Source organism: Lissotriton helveticus, chromosome 4_1 (assembly GCF_964261635.1).
Source record: "Lissotriton helveticus chromosome 4_1, aLisHel1.1, whole genome shotgun sequence".
Classification (NCBI taxonomy): Eukaryota; Metazoa; Chordata; class Amphibia; order Caudata; family Salamandridae; genus Lissotriton; species Lissotriton helveticus.
Window position 1 is genome coordinate 169,123,310 of NC_136063.1, and position 18,959 is coordinate 169,142,268.

Genomic DNA, 18,959 nt, shown 5'->3' on the forward strand with positions numbered 1-18,959 from the left:
TGGCTACACCCCTGACCTGCTGGTAATATTGGTTGAGGAACATAAAATAGTTGTGATTTAAACAGAAACTGGTCATGGTTAACAACATTTTGTTGTGTTCAACAAGCTCAATCGGGCGCTGGCCCAGGTAAAATTGAATAGCTCTCATTCCATCTGCATGCACAATACTGGTGTAAAGTGATGTTACATCAAGTGTTATTAACCAATAGTCTTTTTCCCACTTTACATCTTTGATTTTTCTCAAAAAGTCACTTGAATCTTGGATGTAAGATGGGAGTGCTGCAACATATTCCTGTAGGAATGAGTCAATGTAGGTCGTAGCATTCTCTAGCAACCCCCCACATGCCGAAATGATAGGTCTTCCAGGCGGTTTGACAGCATTTTTGTGCACTTTGGGGATAAGATACAAGACAGGAGTGATTGGGTGGTCATTCTTTAGAAATTTCAACTCATCCATGCTAATGATCCCACTCGACCGCCAACCCATTAACATGGAATAAAAATCAGATTGCGTTTTTCTTATCACCCCTACATCACAGTTCTTGTAACAATTTGAATTATTTAGTTGCAAGAGCGCCTCCTCCATGTAAAAATGTCTAGGCCAGAGCACGACGTTCCCGCCTTTGTCAGATTGTCTGACTATCATGTTGCCGTCCTTTTTGAATTTTTTTTACCAGTTCATAGTATTCATTATTGCACCTTTGGTTGTGTCGTTTAGAATTCAATGTCTTTGCATGCAATGTCTTAACTTCTTTAATAGTGGCATCGTGAAAAATGTCGATGTTGTCGTAGGGCATTATAGGTGTGAATGTGGAACGCGGTTTGAATTTAGTTAACCTGCCAATAGGGGCAGTTGGCTCCTCCTGTGTGTTTTGTGAGGAAGATTCTTCCGATCTCAACGCCTCCAGATCCTGCATTAGAGGGATATCATTCACCACTAACCCCATAGTAGCAATTGGAATATATATATATTTGCACTGGTTTGGTATGGTGTATTTTGGATTTTTTTCTTATGATACCCACCATCCACTATGCATCTGTGTATTATTTCCTTCTAGCTACTCTGATTCTAAGCATGTGAATCTATGAAAGATACCCCAATACTGGATAAGAAAACGAGTTACTTACCTGTAACTTCAGTTATCCATTATTGGTATCTTTCATAGATTCACATGCGACCCACCCTCCTCCCCGGAGAGGCTTACCTTGTCATTATGGCATACTTACTGTCACTTGTGCTTCGAAAATCTGAGGGTTTGCCTCTCTGTGGGGAAGGTTCTAAGAGGGTGCTGCTGCCTGATTGGCTGGTTTCCAAGTTTGGTTCTTTTTGCAAAAGGGCTAAGATAGGCTAGTGTAGTGAGTTTGCTATCTACTATAGCCTATAGTGTGATGTTATTATGACTGTAATGTATATGTTTTATTGTACCGCGAGACACCCACCTCATCGGCGGGGATGATTCTAAGCATATGAATCTATGAAAGATACCAATACTGGATAACTGAAGTTACAGGTAAGTAACCCGTTTTCTTCTCTTCCCCCGGTTCTGCACCGTGATTACCTAATACGTCCGTGGACGCTTTTCCCTTACATTGTGGAACTCATTGGCACACCTGCTGCCCTCTGTTCCAGATGACACCTGAAACGATATTTCCCTAACAATAAGAGATGGGTAGCAATTGGCTAAACTAATCATTCAATGTGGTATGGATACCACTGACTCCATAGGCCAGGCTATGGCCTCTTCGGGGGCACTATGTTACTGTGCCTGGTTGTGCATCTCCGGGGTTTTGGAGACTTTTCAAAAACCTTGATTGACATGCCCTTTGATGACTCCCGTCTATTCAGCGCTCATGCAGACTCTGCATTGCACCGGTTTTGGGACAATCTGGCTGTGAGGCTTCATAATTATTTTTACTCTCTACATCCACCTTCCCAGCAAACTTGCTGCCCTACGGACTTAGTCGGGATGTTCCTTTTTTTTCTTTTTATTGAGCCTTTGCCAGGCTTGTAGTTTCCGGTCCTGTTTTTTAAACAGTCCACCTTTGGGTGACACCCGGTGAGGTTTTCCTGCTTGCAGCATGAGTTATTTTTTCTTCCTGTCAAGATGGATTGGAGTCGGTTTAAATTTTTGTGGCCCCTAGTGGGTTTCAATTCCTATGACTACATGTAAGTAATCATTATTATGGTATTTTGTGTGGAGGCACTATTACCTTGTACCTTGTTCCCTGTTCCTCATGGAACATCTTCTGTACGCCTTATAGGCGTTCTTGGGTGTAATTGTGGTATTTTAGCATCCTTTATAGGGGGTTTCTATTGTACATTGAAACATTCTGCACACTGCTTTCCGCCTTGCACTTAAACCCTATTAGGGTGTTTCTCTTGTTCAGCTCCCTTCTTCCATTGAGTATCCCTTCTGCTTTCTTATGCTGTTAATAAGTATCCCTGACACGCTCTTCTTTACCTAGCAGTGTTTTAGAATGTGTGTATAGTTCTCTCCCTGAGGTTTTTTATGCCCCTATCGGCGTGTCTTGCACTGCTTTAGCGGGCTGCTGTTGATATTCTGGACAGGGCGGACTAGCCGCTCCTTTCTTGAGCGCCTCTCGTTCTTGTTTCTTTAAACAAAAAAAATTGAATTTATACACATCACATACTAAACTATAAATATATATATATATTTATATATATATATATATATATATATATATATATATATATATATATAGTAAGTCATGTCATTTAATTTGTGGAAATGGGACGATCCCCCCCCCCCCCCCCCATCTTTTACCTGCTGGTCTGTTTTTGGTTATGGCAGTTGCTCTGACTTCTCCTGTGAGTCTGCAATTCATGGGCCTGCTGTCTTGTGCCACCGCCCTTGGTCTCTTTGGCTGCTTCATCCTTGCACACCGATGTCCGTCTTGTCGCTTTGGGGACCTACCTCTTCCCTTCTTGTTACCACAAGCACCTCTGTTTGAGGTCAGCTATCTTCATGGCCTCTACATGTCTATACCTTTTTTCTTCATCCCGCACCTTAGACAGCTTGTTGTGTGTCTGCAGCTGTTTAACTCTTTTAGCGAGGGTCTTTTACTCTTTGGTTTCCTTTCCTTCTAGAGTAGTTCCTCAGGAACTTTCTTCCTCCTCTCGACCGTTCTTTTCTTCAAAGGTTTCTTTTTTCCTATAATGAACAAATGTATGCATCTAGCCCTTTCAGGGTTATTTATACCAGTTCTTTGATTTTGTGTTGTCTATTCTTGAGAGTTCTTTTCTCTTGTTGTGTCTTCATCTCCTTTTGGGAGCTGTGGAGTGTGTTGTACCTTTATGTAGAAGTGTTTTCTGGATTTTTTTCCGATGGATTTATACTGACTTTATTTTTTCTGTTTACGGTCTCCTGTTGACGCTGTTCCCTAGACTCCATACTTTTACTCCTGTATGTTCTGCAACCCGTGTTGGGTTTAGCTTTTCATGTATGCTATTTGCGTAGAGTATACCCTCTCTTCCTCGCCCGATGCCTCAGCCAGTTCCTTCCTTGTCTTTCTCCCAATACTATAAGTTGTTCTGGAGGCCTGCCTATTCTACTCCTCCGGGTGTGAGCATTTCATGAACACTTATGCAGGTGTTGATTTCTCCATCCTGCAGTCTTGATTCATAATATAATCTTCTGGGTCTTTTTGCAGATGCATCAGTCTATTGGCCTTGTTTTCTTGTGCCACCAGACCTTTCTTTTCCCTCTGTGTGTGATGCGTCCTACACTCTCCATTTCCTTTTTCCCAGTTACGTGGCTCATTCAGCCTGGTACCATTATTGTCTTTGTGTTATATTGGGGTCCTTGCCCATTGTCTAGAATATATATATATATATATATATATGTGTGTGTGTGTGTGTGTATATGTATGCCTTTATACATGTTTTCATATAGATATATCCATATATACTTCCCTATTTTCTTACTACTACCAGTCTTCTCTTTTTTCCTCCCAAATGCATTTACACTTTGACATGGCCTTGCAATTTACGTTACGTGGGGATGACCACTAGGATGGCCAAGACAAGAATAGTGGAACACTGTAGTAATATCCAATGCCATAAACGCCATACTCTAAAATGGACGATCTTGGGAACACAACCACATCTGTGTAAACAAGCCCTGTTCTGAATGGAACAACGCTGGATTTTCCAGCTATCGTGTGTCACTAGGGGACTGAATGAAAATATCCCTTGGACTGAAGTAAATAGGTAAGAGACTAGGGCATTCCAAAAGGGGTAGTTACCCATAGGAAACTTCAGCTCCCATATCTCCCTATCTCGTTCCTTCCAACTGTGGCCTGTAAAAGCATCAACCTCCATTACTGTTCCAATTACATCTCCCTCCATCTTTTGGGGGCAGGAGGGCATGAATCTACATGTGACAGGAGCATCCACCTCATTTTCTCTAAAGTTACTCAGAAGTGTACTGTTAAACACTTACATGATCCTGTACCTCCATTACTACCAGTGAACACAGTAGTGTCACGTATTAATGGTAGTTGGTCAATGCCATAAGCAATTTAACGATTGCTTCAGTACTATGGCTTGATACTAAGTTAACACTCTGTTTGCACTCTTAAGTTTTATGTCAAAATGCTTCATCTGAGCACTGCCGACCCTACTCCATTTCTCCCTGATATAGCCCTAAGAAGCCATTAGTTCCATTCCACATGGCACCCAATTCTGGCAGGTTTACCTTAATAAGCCCAGGGGTTTTGTAAAGCCTATACCTGCTAGCCTGAATAACTTACCCACACGGTGCCCAGTTTTGACATTTCTCGCTGCACTCATTTCAGGCACACAGGCCCAACTTAATGTCACATGACGTTCACCGGATGCCGCGGGCCTCGCGGAGTAATGTAAAAACTCTTCTCCAAGCATGCCTCGCCTCACTCCCAACATGGTGGAATACTGGGTAGGTCCTAGATGTATCAGCAACTGCTGAATCGTAAGTACACCACCAATGCTGCAACTGATTTCTCAGCTCCTTGTAAGCATGGGTGCCTCTCTCTCTCCCTCACTGAGATACCGTGTATCGCCAGCCCTCATCTCTTTAACGCCAACCCCTGTACTTTTATTTATTTATTTTCTCCTACTGCAAAATCTTTTTAGGACGCTAATAAATATAGCATAGTTTCCTCCACCAATGATTTGAAGATGCAAGACGTTCACCCCAGTTGGGTGAGTGTTCCCACTAGGTAAAAACCACTGTGATTGCTTTTCCACGCTTGCATTTATACTTATGGTTGTACTGCACATGTGCCACTGGGCCTTATGTTTTATCATTCACCTAACAAAATCACTAGTATGTTTCTTGCACTTCTTCAGCACATAGCCACGAGGAGGCTATTACTAATAACAAGTATGTGATGTTATTTTAATAAAAATGCATATTACCTCTTTTCTTTTAGGTTGGTCTACAAAATTAATGTAATTCACTTTTAGGTTTTGTTTGTTGGGTCCACAATACAACACTATCAGTGAACCTACCATTGTGTAGATAGGATAAAGATATTTGGTCCTGAAGAATTGCCACGTGATCGGTCTGACACACCACGCAAGAAGCATGTTGTCCTCAAATTCATAGCCACTCTTGCACATTATTACTAAAGTGGCACACACAATCTGTATTTAAGTGGGACCAGTGGGCTGCCTGAATAAAATTAGATTTTTGGAGCACTGCTAGCTTCTCCTTTGTAATACTCTCTCACACACCTTCACTGCACATTTGCTCACACACATCTACACTTGAAGGCCCTCTACCTGCACTGCACCAAACAGCTTGGGCTAAAAAGATCTCCGAAAAAGAGCCCCTCATAGGTTGCCCGTCAGGCATTGTAGCTCCAGCCTGACGAGGAGCATGCCATATGATGAAGCATGACACCCAGCTGGGTGTGTGAGGGCCCATACTGGGAGACATCTTGTTCTCCACCACAGGGTCAGGGAAAAGACCTTCCTAGCCTCCTCACTCTTCGCTGCCTCCCTTATTAGGAACTGCATACTTCATTAAATTCAGTTTTTCAATCATGATACCTGTTGTACTTTGTTGTCTTTGCCGACTTCTTGTTCAGGTCTTGCTACATGCTCTCCTGTGTGCATGGGTTCTTGGTCTACCATCTTTCTGTTTCTACGAAACGCTCTAAATATTTGCTTTCCTGTGGCGAGGAGCTATGGCTCAGCAGAGTCGCCTCCTGTCATGGGTTCCCCCACTCGTGGCCGACCCGGTTTCAGTTTCTGCTGTGCCGGTGCGCTAGTTTTGGGTCCATGTTTGTTGTCTTCAAACAGTTTTCTTCCACTTCCAGGAGTAAAGCTTTATGCTTTTTCTTCTTCTGCTAACGTTACTTGTGGTTCCTGCCACAGTTCTTGACCTGCAGAGCATTTCTTGCTAGCCTTCCTGCCTTAGAGCGGCCATTCTCTTCTGTCTTCCTATGCTCCAGCTAGACACTGTCTTTTTCTAATCGGAGATTTTGATCCACTCAGTTTGCATGCCCTTCCTCCACTTATATTTTTGCATTGGTGGTGTTGCAAGGATCCCGCTCTTACACAGAACTGTGCACAGAGACCCAGGACATCAGTGAATTGTGGTGTACCAGAAACTCACCTCAGTACCTAGAAAACCCCAACCAGATAGCATCAGTGTCACATTAGTTCTTCGTCCTGTAGCAAAGTAACCAATGATTAGACAACCTAGAACATGCGACTTAGGACAAACTCAGGAATGGTGGGAAGTGAGAACACTCTTTCGTTATACTATCTTATCAGTCCACAACAGGAGTAAATAAGAGACATGTGTAAGGTTAAAATATTTATTTTAACAACGTGATCTCAGGTGCAGTATCTTAGCCAACATAAGCAGACATATGATTAGAAATAATATGGTCAGCATGGTTACAATTCCATAAAATACTAAAGGATAAATCATATTACAATGATGGTGAAACAGGTCTTATAGCGCCTAGTTTTGACACCCTCTCTATATAGGAAATATGTTACTAAACTAAGAAAGGTCTCTTAGGCTAGTTTGGGGGACCCCATTACCTCTCAGTTCAGCAAGAGTAAATCACATCAGGATCAGCAAAACGCTCTCTGCATCCCTGGAAACGGAAAATCTTCGAAGTGTGTGAAATCATGGCAACTGTGCAATCATAATTTAACTTCTAGTAAGCCATGCTAACATAACATGCGTGCAAAGCAGGACTTAGGCCACACCACAGTAGATATCTCTATCAGATGAACAAGTCACGTACCTTCGGTAGTGCTTTATCTGGTAACACAGGATGTAGCCGCAGATTACTTACAGACCCATCTACCCTGCTCCGCAAAATTATTTATTCCTATCTTTATTATCGTGCTTGATATTGGAATATTCCTACGGCTTGATATTGGGATATTCTTCCTTGCAGGTACCTCTGTATTGACAGGGAGAGAGAGAGAGACAGATATCTCTTTATTGGTACACTATTTTCACGACCAGCATATTTGGAGCGCAATGTAGTCGTAAAAGAAACCGATGTCAGAGTGTCAGTAAGGAGCATATATGTACAATGTCAACGGAACTTTCAGTGGTTAAGGTGGGCGGAGCTTGCCATGCCCAAAGATGACTGCGCGCTGAGTTAGCTCTGTGAGCCATGATATCAATCCTCAACGATCCTCCTTCTCTCCTCAAATAATTTAACTCTCCTCACTGCCTGCAGAGCCGGGGTGGTGCCCCTCACACGATCGGAGGTCGAAACCCTGAGAGACGCTTCTGCGGCCCACGGAGAGTGACGAGTCCCAGCCGTTGCTGGGGCCTGCATCGAGACGCAAGGACGGAGCACGCACGCCAACTGAATCAGTCTGTGGTCCAAGTGAGGGGTGGGCTGCCCGGGTTAGGAGGCGGCCGCGGTCTGAATGGTCTTCCTCCTGCACAAAAAACACGCTATCTGGGGTGCAACGCGGGCACCTGCGGGTTCCCTGGTCTACCCAGCCAAGTTGAGAGTGCACGCATATGGAAAAGCTCTTATTTTTAATGATCCTATGCAAGCACTAACTCACAACAGGGTCACATTTGGAGAGATTAAAACCATTCCAGGTACCACTCCACTATATGATTCTCACAAAAATTCTGCCTCTACCTTATGTGTTTCTTTAACAAAGGCCTTTGTTAAAGAAACGGTGATGACGGGGATCCTGGTACCCGCACATAGTCAAAGTACCTATGTACACAAGAGCGATACAAAAGGGGATGATGGACGGAGCGTTTGAGCAAATCAAACACTCACCCCCAGTCAACTGATCTGGGTTTAATCCATCACCATTCTTTAGCTCACTCAGCCACCCCAGTTCATACATGGCCATATGCAAATCAGTCTGACCCTGTGCCTCATGGGAACAGTCCAGCCCGAACTGCCAAGCCATGTCTTCCCTGGACCGGAAACAAGCATCCTGGGACCAGTTTCGGATTCCTAATCCTCATCAGCCAGGCTATCTTGAATCCAGTGGTCAAGTGAGCAAGGGACTCACGTCTGAGCATACCCTGCCACACTTAGGGTGAACAAAGCGATACAAAAGGGGATAATGGACGGAGCGTTTGAGCAAATCAAACACTCACCCCCAGTCAACTGATCTGGGTTTAATCCATCACCATTCTTTAGCTCACTCAGCCATCCCAGTTCAGACATGGCCATATGCAAATCAGTCTGACCCTGTTCCTCATGGGAACAGTCTAGCCCGAACTGCCAAGCCATGTCTTCCCTGGACCGGAAACAAGCATCCTGGGACCTGGGGTTGGTGTCCAGAAGGCTTCTCCCCCAGGTCACAATTTGCGAGCCCCTTCCTAGGACGTATTCAGATCACTCACCGGTTCAGTTGGAATTGGAAATCCCTGTAGAGCGCTTTGCACATTCACATGGAGGTTACTCCTTACTAGACCAGGTGTTTCGCACTGAAATGGCAACGGCTATTGAGACCATATTTAGGGAAAACCTTGGGTCATTCTCCTCGATCGTTTGGGAAGCCTTCAAGATGTTTATTAGGGAGAGGCAGGGGTACTGTGTTCTATTCAGAATAGGCTTACAAGACTAGAGTCAGAAATTGCACGCTTGGAGCAGGAACACCAAAGGGCTGGCGATAGTAAATGCTTAGATAACATTAAAAAAAACTAGAACAATATCAAGACCAAGCAGAGAAGTTAAACAATTGGGCAAATATGCAACAGTGCAAGTGTACGGGAAGGGTGAGCATCCTGGAGCCCTGATAGCCAACGTGCAGCGTCCCCCAAGGGACACTAGCACCGTCTTAGAACTTTCGGGAGAGGATGGCAGAATGTTACACGATTCGTCAAGAATAGCTGACATGCCGCAGATATTATGAGGAGCTGTATAGTTCTTGCATAACACAGGACGAAAGAGCTACAGAGGAATACCTAATGCATATACAGATGACTTGGTTTACAGACTCCCACAGAGAGTATCTCGTGGCACCTCTGGACTTTAGGGAGGTAAGGGTAGCATTAACATCAATAAGGGGTGGAACAACTCTCGGATTGGATGGACTGATGGTCGCTTTTTACAAAGCCTTTCAAGACCTGCTTATACCACACCTCGTCTCTTTGTTTGAGGAGATGGATGAGAATAAACTGATGCCCCCCACGATGGGAAAGGCTATAATAGTCACCCTTCCCAAGCCAGGGAAACCCTCTAATGATTGTTCTTTCTACAGGCTCCTGTCTCTGCTAAATGTAGATAGGAAACTTTTCGCTAAAATACTGGCCAACCGAATTGCACCCCTGATCCCTAGCTTGGTGGGAGTAGAGCAGGCTGGTTTTGTTCTGGGGCGTAATTTAACATCTAACCTTAGAATCATCTTGGCTGCGATTCAGCATATAAATCCAAAAGCCAATGCAGCAGCTGTCTTTCTAGACACTGAGAAAGCATTTGACTCTGTGAAATGGCCTTTCATAGAAGCGGTACTGAGACGTTTTGGAGTGGGAGAAGAATTTCTCCAGCTTGTAAAAGTATTGTATGAGGCATTTGTAACCAGATTCAAATTGGGGAATTAACGAACAATCCCTATTCTCATTTCTAGAGGCACACGACAAGGATGCCCCTCTCCCCTTTGCTATAAGTGCTGGTTGCTGAGCCGCTGCTGTGTAGTCTTAAGGAATATCATAGTCCTAGAAGGGTGCGCTTCCCAGCTTACTAATTGATAGCATCAGCCTATACGGATAACATGCTCCTATATGTATGAGAGTCTGCTACTCACCTTACTCGGGTGTTAACTGAGGTGGTCTGTTTTGGGCAGCTGCCTGGCTTAAGTATCAACTGGCTCAAATCCATTATTTTCCTGTCGACCCAGTCTACACAACCTATTCACATGGAATTCCCATTGCAGTGGACCACAGATTCAGTCCCTTATTAGGTGCACACCGATTTAGAGGTAGTCCTTACTGACAATTATGGGAAAGCCCTGGGTAGGCTTGAGGAAGACGTGACAAGACGAATAGGATTACCCCTCGCATTGATGGATGGATCTCATTGATGAAGATGGTCGTCCTTCCAAGACTGTTATTTCTCTTTCAAAATATCCCCATGTTGCTTCCGGCGGACATATTCTGTAAGATGAGATCTCTCTTGATCAAACTAGCCTGGACAGGTAAACAACGCCGGGTCAAATGGGATACTCTCACTATGCTATATTCCATGGGGGGGTTTCAACGCCCCAGATCTAGAATTATATTATAGAGCAGCTCCGTGCTCACACAGCTCATGCATGGATACCGTCTCACACTTAAAGAAAATAGCAGCTGACCCAGACACCCTTCCTCAGGTGCTATTTAAGATGCCCACTTGAAACCACGGCTTACTATACTCTGTTAACCCCACCATTCATGCCTGGCGCAATCTGCTTGATAGACAGGCTAGTGCGTTATTGTACTCGCCTTTGACACCTCTAGAATGGTGCACCTGGCTCCCGGCAGGCAAGGAAAGGGAGGTTCCCAATGCACTTCCCAGGGTAAATGTTACAGAAGTAGGTGACCTGTTCAAGGATAGGGAATTCCATAAATGGAATAATATATTCGCTGAAGATCATACTCCTTCACCTTTGGTTCGCTATCAGCATTTCAGAATACAACATGCGTTGAAGACACAATTAGGGTAAAGTCTCCAGGAACCACCTGAGGTACTAGCCCTCACTCATACTATCTGAGCTTCCTCCTCTGCCAAGCTGGTCTCCAGGATCTATAATATCACACAAGAATACAGAAGGATGTTACATTGGTGAGTGAGGCAGGACTGGCAGAGAGATTTGGTGCGGGGAATTGGAGACCAGGAATGGCAATATTGCTGTGCTGTAACTAAACAAATATCGTTAAATGGCAGGCATCGCCTCATACATTTCAAATATATCAATAGAACATATTATACACCAGAAAGGTTGTTTAGATATGGCCTATGTGAATCAGCTGCCTGTGATCGCTGCGCAGAGCCACATGCCAGTTTTCTACATGCAGCGTCGAGCTGCCCAGGAATATCAAAATTCTGGTGAAAAATATTCCATATTTTAAACAAAATAACTAGACTCACTCTTGTCCCAGACCCTTTGCTTGCGATGCTGGGGTATGACAAGGTGATCAATAAAGCGGTCCGACAGCTGGTGACGATGGAACTGTTACTTGCTAAAAGGCGAGTGGCGATGCGATGGTTCAGGTGCCCGATTCCAACTGCGGAGGAATGGACTAGAGACATGATTTATTGTAGTGCTCAATCTGACGCCTATAGTGAGCTCATATCTCCGCAAGGTAGGCCAAGAGCTTACTGGAGTATATTTCAGCAATACCTGGTGGGTAAAGAAAGCTGAGAACCGGATGGAGCAGGAGATGGGGAAGCGCTAAATGACCAAACTGGAAGTGAGAAGAGGGTGGCAATGCTAGAGTAATTGTGAAAGTGTGAATGACTGTGCAATAAATCGACATGCGCAACCGTATGGAGTTTCTCGTAGTAACATTTATGGATAATTCTATTTCAATGTGATCCAAGCAAGACCGACAGGATGTACTCGGCAACAGCAAATTGAATTGTACCCCTACATTGACAATGTATAATTGTTTTTGGGTTGTGGTAACTGAAAAATCAATACTGAAAAAGTAAAAAAAAAACTTTCAGTGGTGGACATCACTACGGAGTCGCACCGTCACACAGAGGTACTGCTGAAAAAAATATCCAGTTCCTTTCTCTACCAGATAAGGCCTTACCCAAGGTAAGTAACTTGTTGATTAGATGTTCAGTTAACCCTTTGGGTGTGCAATGGTTTTTTGACTTGAGCAGAGGAACCAGTTCCACACCATGTATAAAAATGTGGCTTTAAAACTTTATTTGGATCAAAGTAGTCAGTTTATTTTCTCAAAGATACTTTTGATAACCAATTGCGGTGTTACCCCTGGACAAGAAGTTTGTATAGTTTCATTGTCTTCACATTTCTCCCACATTTGACAAACTCTGCTCATACTTATGTGAGGATTAATGGTGACAAAATAAATGGCGACTAGCATACGAGTGGATCAAACTGTTTTAAGACAGAGAGAAAGTTGGGTTGAAAAATGTAAGAGCCATCCTGCATTTAACTAGACATAGCATAATAGTGAAGGGTCCTTACAGTGGAGTAACATTAGATATTTATGTGAGACTATCAAAGCCAGAAATCCCAACAGGAAAACCAGTGTTGAGACTCAATCTGGTGATGGGTGCTTTATAAATGCTATTTGTCAAGTGGTCCACGATGAAAAAGGTGATAGACACTTTGTCTTTATCAGTTGTATGGTTTGACTTGAATACTGCAGGAAAAGTATGTTCCTGAAACGAAAGTGCAGTTAAGGAAAAAAGTAAGGTTTTGAGGCAACGTTATTTAAGATACAAAAGACGGAGGAAAACATGAAGTTGCCTGGGGTAAGTTTATGGTCAAGAAATTGAATTTTCTATTTTGTTCTATTTTGAAAAATTGAGCAGAAAGGAAAGATACTCAAATCTGGACTCTCCCATAGTAAAGCAGATAGTGAAAGAGCGGTAAAAGGAAAGTATTGTAATACATCTTTGTTGCAATCTGCTTTCAAAGTGAAGGGTGTGATATTAGTATTAAGGAGGGTAAAACACAGAAACCAGTAAAAGAAAAGTTGGGGTTCAAACCTTTCTCAGGTGATATTGTATATTAACGAGAAGAGGGAGTACTTGGGGACCGAGGAATGATCTTTGCAGCAGTATCAGAAGTTGGAAATGCATTAAAAAAGTTGCAGTAGGGAGCTTTGTTGCCCGGATAGAAGCCTGGTTAGACCAGCAGTGTTTTAAGAAAAAGTAAACAGTAATAGCTTTTTCTTTTATAGTCAAAAATAATATTGCTGACAAATGGTAGTGAAAGGTCTATGGTGGCGTCTGCCAACCCTTCTAATTAAACGTTGCATTTACCTAAAAGAGAAAAAAAGAAATAATGGTGTGAAAGACTTGAATAAAAGTATGCAAAATAAAGTAAAATGAGGTTGGAAGCTCCCTCGAAGTATTGGATTTTGAACTGATAAACAGATGAGTTTAAATTGTGGTTGTGAGTGAAGATGAAAAAATTAGAGTGCATGCTTGGGTCAGTCTTTCACAAAAATCAAATTTGATTTGTTGGAAATTGTTAACACTTGTGCACGACTTAAGGAGTTGTAACTGGTAAGTCATGTACTGTGTGCATAAAAGTGAAAGTAGGCGAGACTCACAAATATGGTGACTCCTAACGTTTTACGTTTATTTTTATATGCTCAAACTATGTCAGTGGTTAGTGACAGATCTGTCTTCAGAGGAGTTAAACATTTTGTGAGGTAATCAATGCTCATTTCCACTTTACAGGGAGAAAAGGACTGGCAGAAGTATGAAGTGGCAAGACGCTTGAAAGATGTGGTGGACAAAATCCGAAAACAGTATCGAGCTGACTTCAAAGCTAGGGAGATGAAGACCAGACAAAGAGCTGTGGCACTTTACTTTATTGATAAGGTAATAACTGCATCATTATGGTGTAATGGGTGTGTGAGAGCAACCTGAAAGTTTGGGGTTATGACTCTTTATATAAATAGAAAATAAAACAAGCCTAAGCTGAATGTCAGTTATTCTATCTAGTACTCCTACTCTTATTTATTTATTTATTTATTTAGCGATTTCTAAAGCGCCTGGTGACCCAAGGGCATCCCCGCGCTGTGAGGGTTGTGATCCTGATGAGGGGGAGGGCGAGGGGAGAGATATTTAGAGGGGATTCTATTTAGGGAATAGATGTGCCTTCAATTTCTTGCGAAATGGCAAGTAATTGGGTTCCAGTCTCAGGGAGCGGGGAAGAGCATTCCATCCGGCGGCGGCTTGAACGGAGAATTGTCGTCCTCCTGTCCGAGATCGTTTGAATCTAGGAACGCTAGCCATGTTTTCATTCTGGGATCGTAAGGGTCTGGCTGCTATATAGGGAGTGATCATTTTACTGAGGATCGCAGGGCCAGATCCGTTGATCAGCTTATGTGTAGTACACATCGCTTTAAATTGCACCCTTTGGCGCACAGGGAGCCAGTGCAGGGCCTTGAGGGCCGGCTTGGCGGACATTCTGGAGGGGGTATTGGTGAGCAGGCGCGCCGCCGCGTTCTGTGACCGCTGGAGCTTCGTCAGTGTGGCCTCAGGGGCTCCCAGGTAGACCAGGTCGCTGTAGTCCAGGCGGGACAATACCAGTCCCTGGATAAGTAGTTTCCTGGAGGTAGGTGGCAGTAGGGGGAGAATCTTGCGGGTCGTGCGCATCAGCCCGAAGCAGGTACCCGAGGTTTTGGTTGCTTGAGTTTTCATAGTAAGTTCTGGCTCGAGCCACACACCGAGTGTCTTAATTTCACGTTTCGGGGGAGGGATTTCCCCAAACACGTCGGGCCAAAGTGCTGGAGGGATGGTCGTCCATTGTTTTCCTAGGAGCATCACCTCCGTTTTTGACCCATTTAGTTTTAAGGATGAGTGATTCATCCAGTTCATCATATGACACCTCCTAAAAAGCTGATGCAGATGTTTATGAAGTGCAGAGTGGGACAATGGTGGCCTGGACCAAAACAATTGTAGAATATCTGGAGCATAGCGATTCTATGCTCCAGATATTCTACAATTGTTTTGGTCCAGGCCACCATTGTCCCACTCTGCACTTCATAAACATCTGCATCAGCTTTTTAGGAGGTGTCATATGGTCCCTGTCCTAGTAAAAGGGCAGGCACATTGTTTCCAAGGTAAAATGTGGGGCATCACCCACATCCTGAATCTTTTTTTTTTTTTTTTTTTTTTTTAACTATTCCACCTCAGCAGTTCACGATTCTGTCTGCCTGATTTTGCTAGATGCCAAGAATAACTAGTTTTGTTGAGTAGATGTATAGGATACACCTGCAGGGACACCGGAATTATCCTCATTATAGTGTACCCAGCACTGCAATTACAGGATACCTTCCATCGGTTTGAATATGACCTATTGTCAACATCTGGTGACTGTGCGACCACAGGGCATTGCTTGAAGACCTCTCTGACTTTGCTTTCAAGACAAACTCTAGTTTAGAGCCTGTGCTATGCTTCTTTGTTAATTCATCATGTTTGCTGATAATTTTGAAACCACTTGGTTCCAGTCTAAAGTTGAATTACATTAGTTGTAGCCTTCTCTGATGTAGAGATTTGGATGATCGCTTTAAGGAGAATCTGACTAAACCTTGATACCCACATAACAATTTATTCATGGCCTGTGTCCATTTGCATGCTTTCCTGCTAAGATATGACACTTGATACATTCCATTCTTAACATTAATTGCGCTGTACTTATTTTTTTCCTGTATCTGTGTGCCCTCTCTCAAAAAGATCTGGAAGTAACTGCATCTTCTCCTTGCTGTCTTCATTGTCTTTTGAGCTGCTACCGATGCAGATCTGTATCTGTTTACAGTGTGACTTCTTGGTTGGTTTCTTTACTAGTCGGATAAGGGAGCTGGCGTGTGCTGATCCTTTGAAGTATTGTCATTTTGTGCCCCCCTTATGTAGGGCAGAGCAGAGAAATCGAACACCGGGACACAAAAGACTTCTTGCTACTCTGCTGGTGCTGCTACACTCTGCAGTTTAACAGCGTTACTTTTGCCTAAGGTGTCCCCTCCAGTCGTAGGCCTCCGCAAAGGATTGTGAAGCAGTTTTCTTGAAAAAAAAAAAATGCAGTGGCCCCTTTACACCAATGGGAACAGACGCCGTGCCGATTCGACGACGCGGGTCCCGACTGCGAGTTTGACGATGCAGTGCCAATCCTTTGACACCAATTGAGAGGCTCAATGACAGTGTCGAACCTTCGACAGTCTGCGAGGTTCGACTCTGACACATCGACCCGGTTTCAGGGAAAAGACCAAGGCATTGTACTCTATATATCCAAACAAGGTACATTTTCCAGTGGGCCCTGCGTGATTTCTGTACTTTGGATTTGTACCATTCCCTCGCAACCTCAAATAACTTTTTGCCCTCTATTGACTTCTAAGCACAGCTTTGCATTTAATCTTTATAAATTCATATCTCAAGTTCTTCTTATTTTAGTTTTGTCGTTTTGGGTCTTGTTTTACTCATACAAATATTCTTTATTTTTCTAAACGTGTGTGCCGTTATTTTGTGATGTTTTCACTGTGACTATAATTAAAGTGCTGCACAAACACTTTACACATTGCCTCTTAAGTTAAGCCTGACTGCTCTGTGCCAGCTACAAGAGGGCGAGCACAGGTTAATTCAGGTTATGTATCTGACTTTCCTTGAATAGGATATTGGCTCCTGCTTGGGCACGGTGTATACTCTTCCAATCAGAAACCTCAATTTGTAACACTGGCATTGATGACTCCTCAGACTTAGCCTGCTGCCTTGCCCTGCTGATCTCTACCTTCTCAAAGATTTTTTGACTTACATTTTTTTAAGTCTCAATGAAAGCCCAGACCGAGCACAATCCACTGCTTATATCCGACCCCGCTCCATTACAACCAGTGCTAGTTTTGACTTTGGCCCGGTCTTTCATGACTAGATACCTGCAGGTGACGCTTTGGTCTTTTAGGTGCTAAATTTCACTAAAAACTTTTTCAAAAATCATAACTCTGGTTGTACCTGATTGGAGTTATTTCGTTTTGGTGTCATTTTATCTATCAAAAGGTTTTCTGTTTCAACTAAAGTAACTCCTACTTTACCCCGTAGTCATGATGGCAACTAGGTGGGGCCCGAGCCACATGTGGCCATGTGATCACTGCAAATTCTTCCACATTGTCGCCAGATACTGATCTGTGATCTTTACCACACTCTCTAGAATTCTGGTGAGGCAGGAGGACTGTTCTCGCTTTGCACTGCGGGGCAACCTGGAGTGAGGTGTCTGGGGAGAGAGCACCTTGGTTGGCATAGCTACAATGATTGCTAAGTGTTACACTGCCCTACTTCGGAAATCTCCAGCACCATCAACGCTAGCCGAATGATGCTCCGCAATGGACTGTTGTGCCAAAGTAGAGTAAACCATATATACTGCAAGGGGCTGCCGCTGCAAGCGCAGAAAGGTCTGTGGGAGGTGGTGATCGTATTACAACCTGGGTAGCAATTGATACACCTCTTTTCTTTAATACCTACTACTGTAATATTGTAATGCTTTGCACTGTGGACTGTTTGCTATCACTATTGTTCTATGATACACATCAAGAACATTTTGATTATAAATACAAAAATAAATACATTTTTCTAAATTGGTTTGGGATTTTTCTTTTGTTGTGTTTTCACTCTATTACTGTTTTATGCTGTATAAATACTTTTTACAGTTTTGTGGTTCACCCTGGCAAGGATTGTAGTAGTTACCTTGGTGGGCCTCGACCCCCTCAACCAGTAACCCAATTCACTACAGTTATGAAGCGCTAAATACATTTTACAACACAATGCAATGCAAATCAACCGGGAAAACAGGTCAGTATTTCTCTTCCATGGCCATATTGGAGTATTGGCATGGGTGTATATATTAGCCTGACATGGTGGATGTACATGTTGTACTATGTTTCAAGTCAGTAAGGACATGCAGTTGTTTTCCTCATAGTGTACCTTGAGCATTTATGGCTTACACCACCTGCCCATTACCCAGTGAGCAACCTTGTATTCCTGAGGGAGAGAACATCAGCAGACGTTTGAGCAGCTGCTCAAAATAGGTGCAGGCAGCCCTGGCTTATGCCGGCTTTCCCAGTACATTACGATTGATGCTCAATTTTCTTTGTCAGAATTGCCAGTCTCTGGCACTGCTTTGTGTTGCCTACCCCTGAAGCCTTGCATACGGTATTACTGCTGCCTTCTCACAACTAATGAGCCTAGCCCTGAATGAATATGGATTTTTATTATTGACTTGCTGAGCATGTTTGTGCTCTGATATTCACATCCTAGGTTTGCCGAATTGTCTACAGGAGATTGGGTTAGTTGGGGGACAGTCTGTAAGACTGGTGCTTGATAGTGGGAGGTGTTTAAAGGGAAGGAAAGAATAGCAGACAGAACATAAGTGGATAACATTTACAGAAGTAGACTATAAGAGATGCATTAAATGTTAGGGACGAGATGCAGATCGGAGAGAAGTGGATAATGTGCATTTCAAAGAAGTTGGATAATGGATGATGTTTAAAAAAGGGTGGAAACGATAGCAAAGAAATGAGAGAAGAAAAGCAGACAGAGGCCCAGGTTAATGAGATATAAATAAAGAGATGGAAAAGACACAGAGTTAAGAGCAAAGTAAGGACAGAAGAACAGCTAGACAGTGCGAGATTTGTTAAGGGAAGAGAACAGTGTATACATGAAAGAAGCAGAACTGTGAAAATAGGAGAAACAGGAGGAGTATAGTGAGGCATGTGTAAAAACAGTATGAGAAAAATTAGGGAATATCTCACTCTGCTTTCTAAACGACA

General features: G+C 43.3%; 1 protein-coding gene across 3 annotated transcripts in view; it reads left to right on the plus strand.

Annotated features, from left to right (window-relative positions):
* The window catches only part of TOP1MT (DNA topoisomerase I mitochondrial), a 1,348,974-nt gene that overhangs the window by 929,941 nt on the left and 400,074 nt on the right, over positions 1–18,959 (plus strand). For all 3 annotated transcript variants that reach the window (XM_078686649.1, XM_078686647.1, XM_078686648.1), the window contains one exon: positions 13,882–14,025. In XM_078686649.1, coding sequence (XP_078542775.1) covers positions 13,882–14,025 — 144 coding nt within the window. The remainder of the gene's footprint in view (positions 1–13,881; positions 14,026–18,959) is intronic.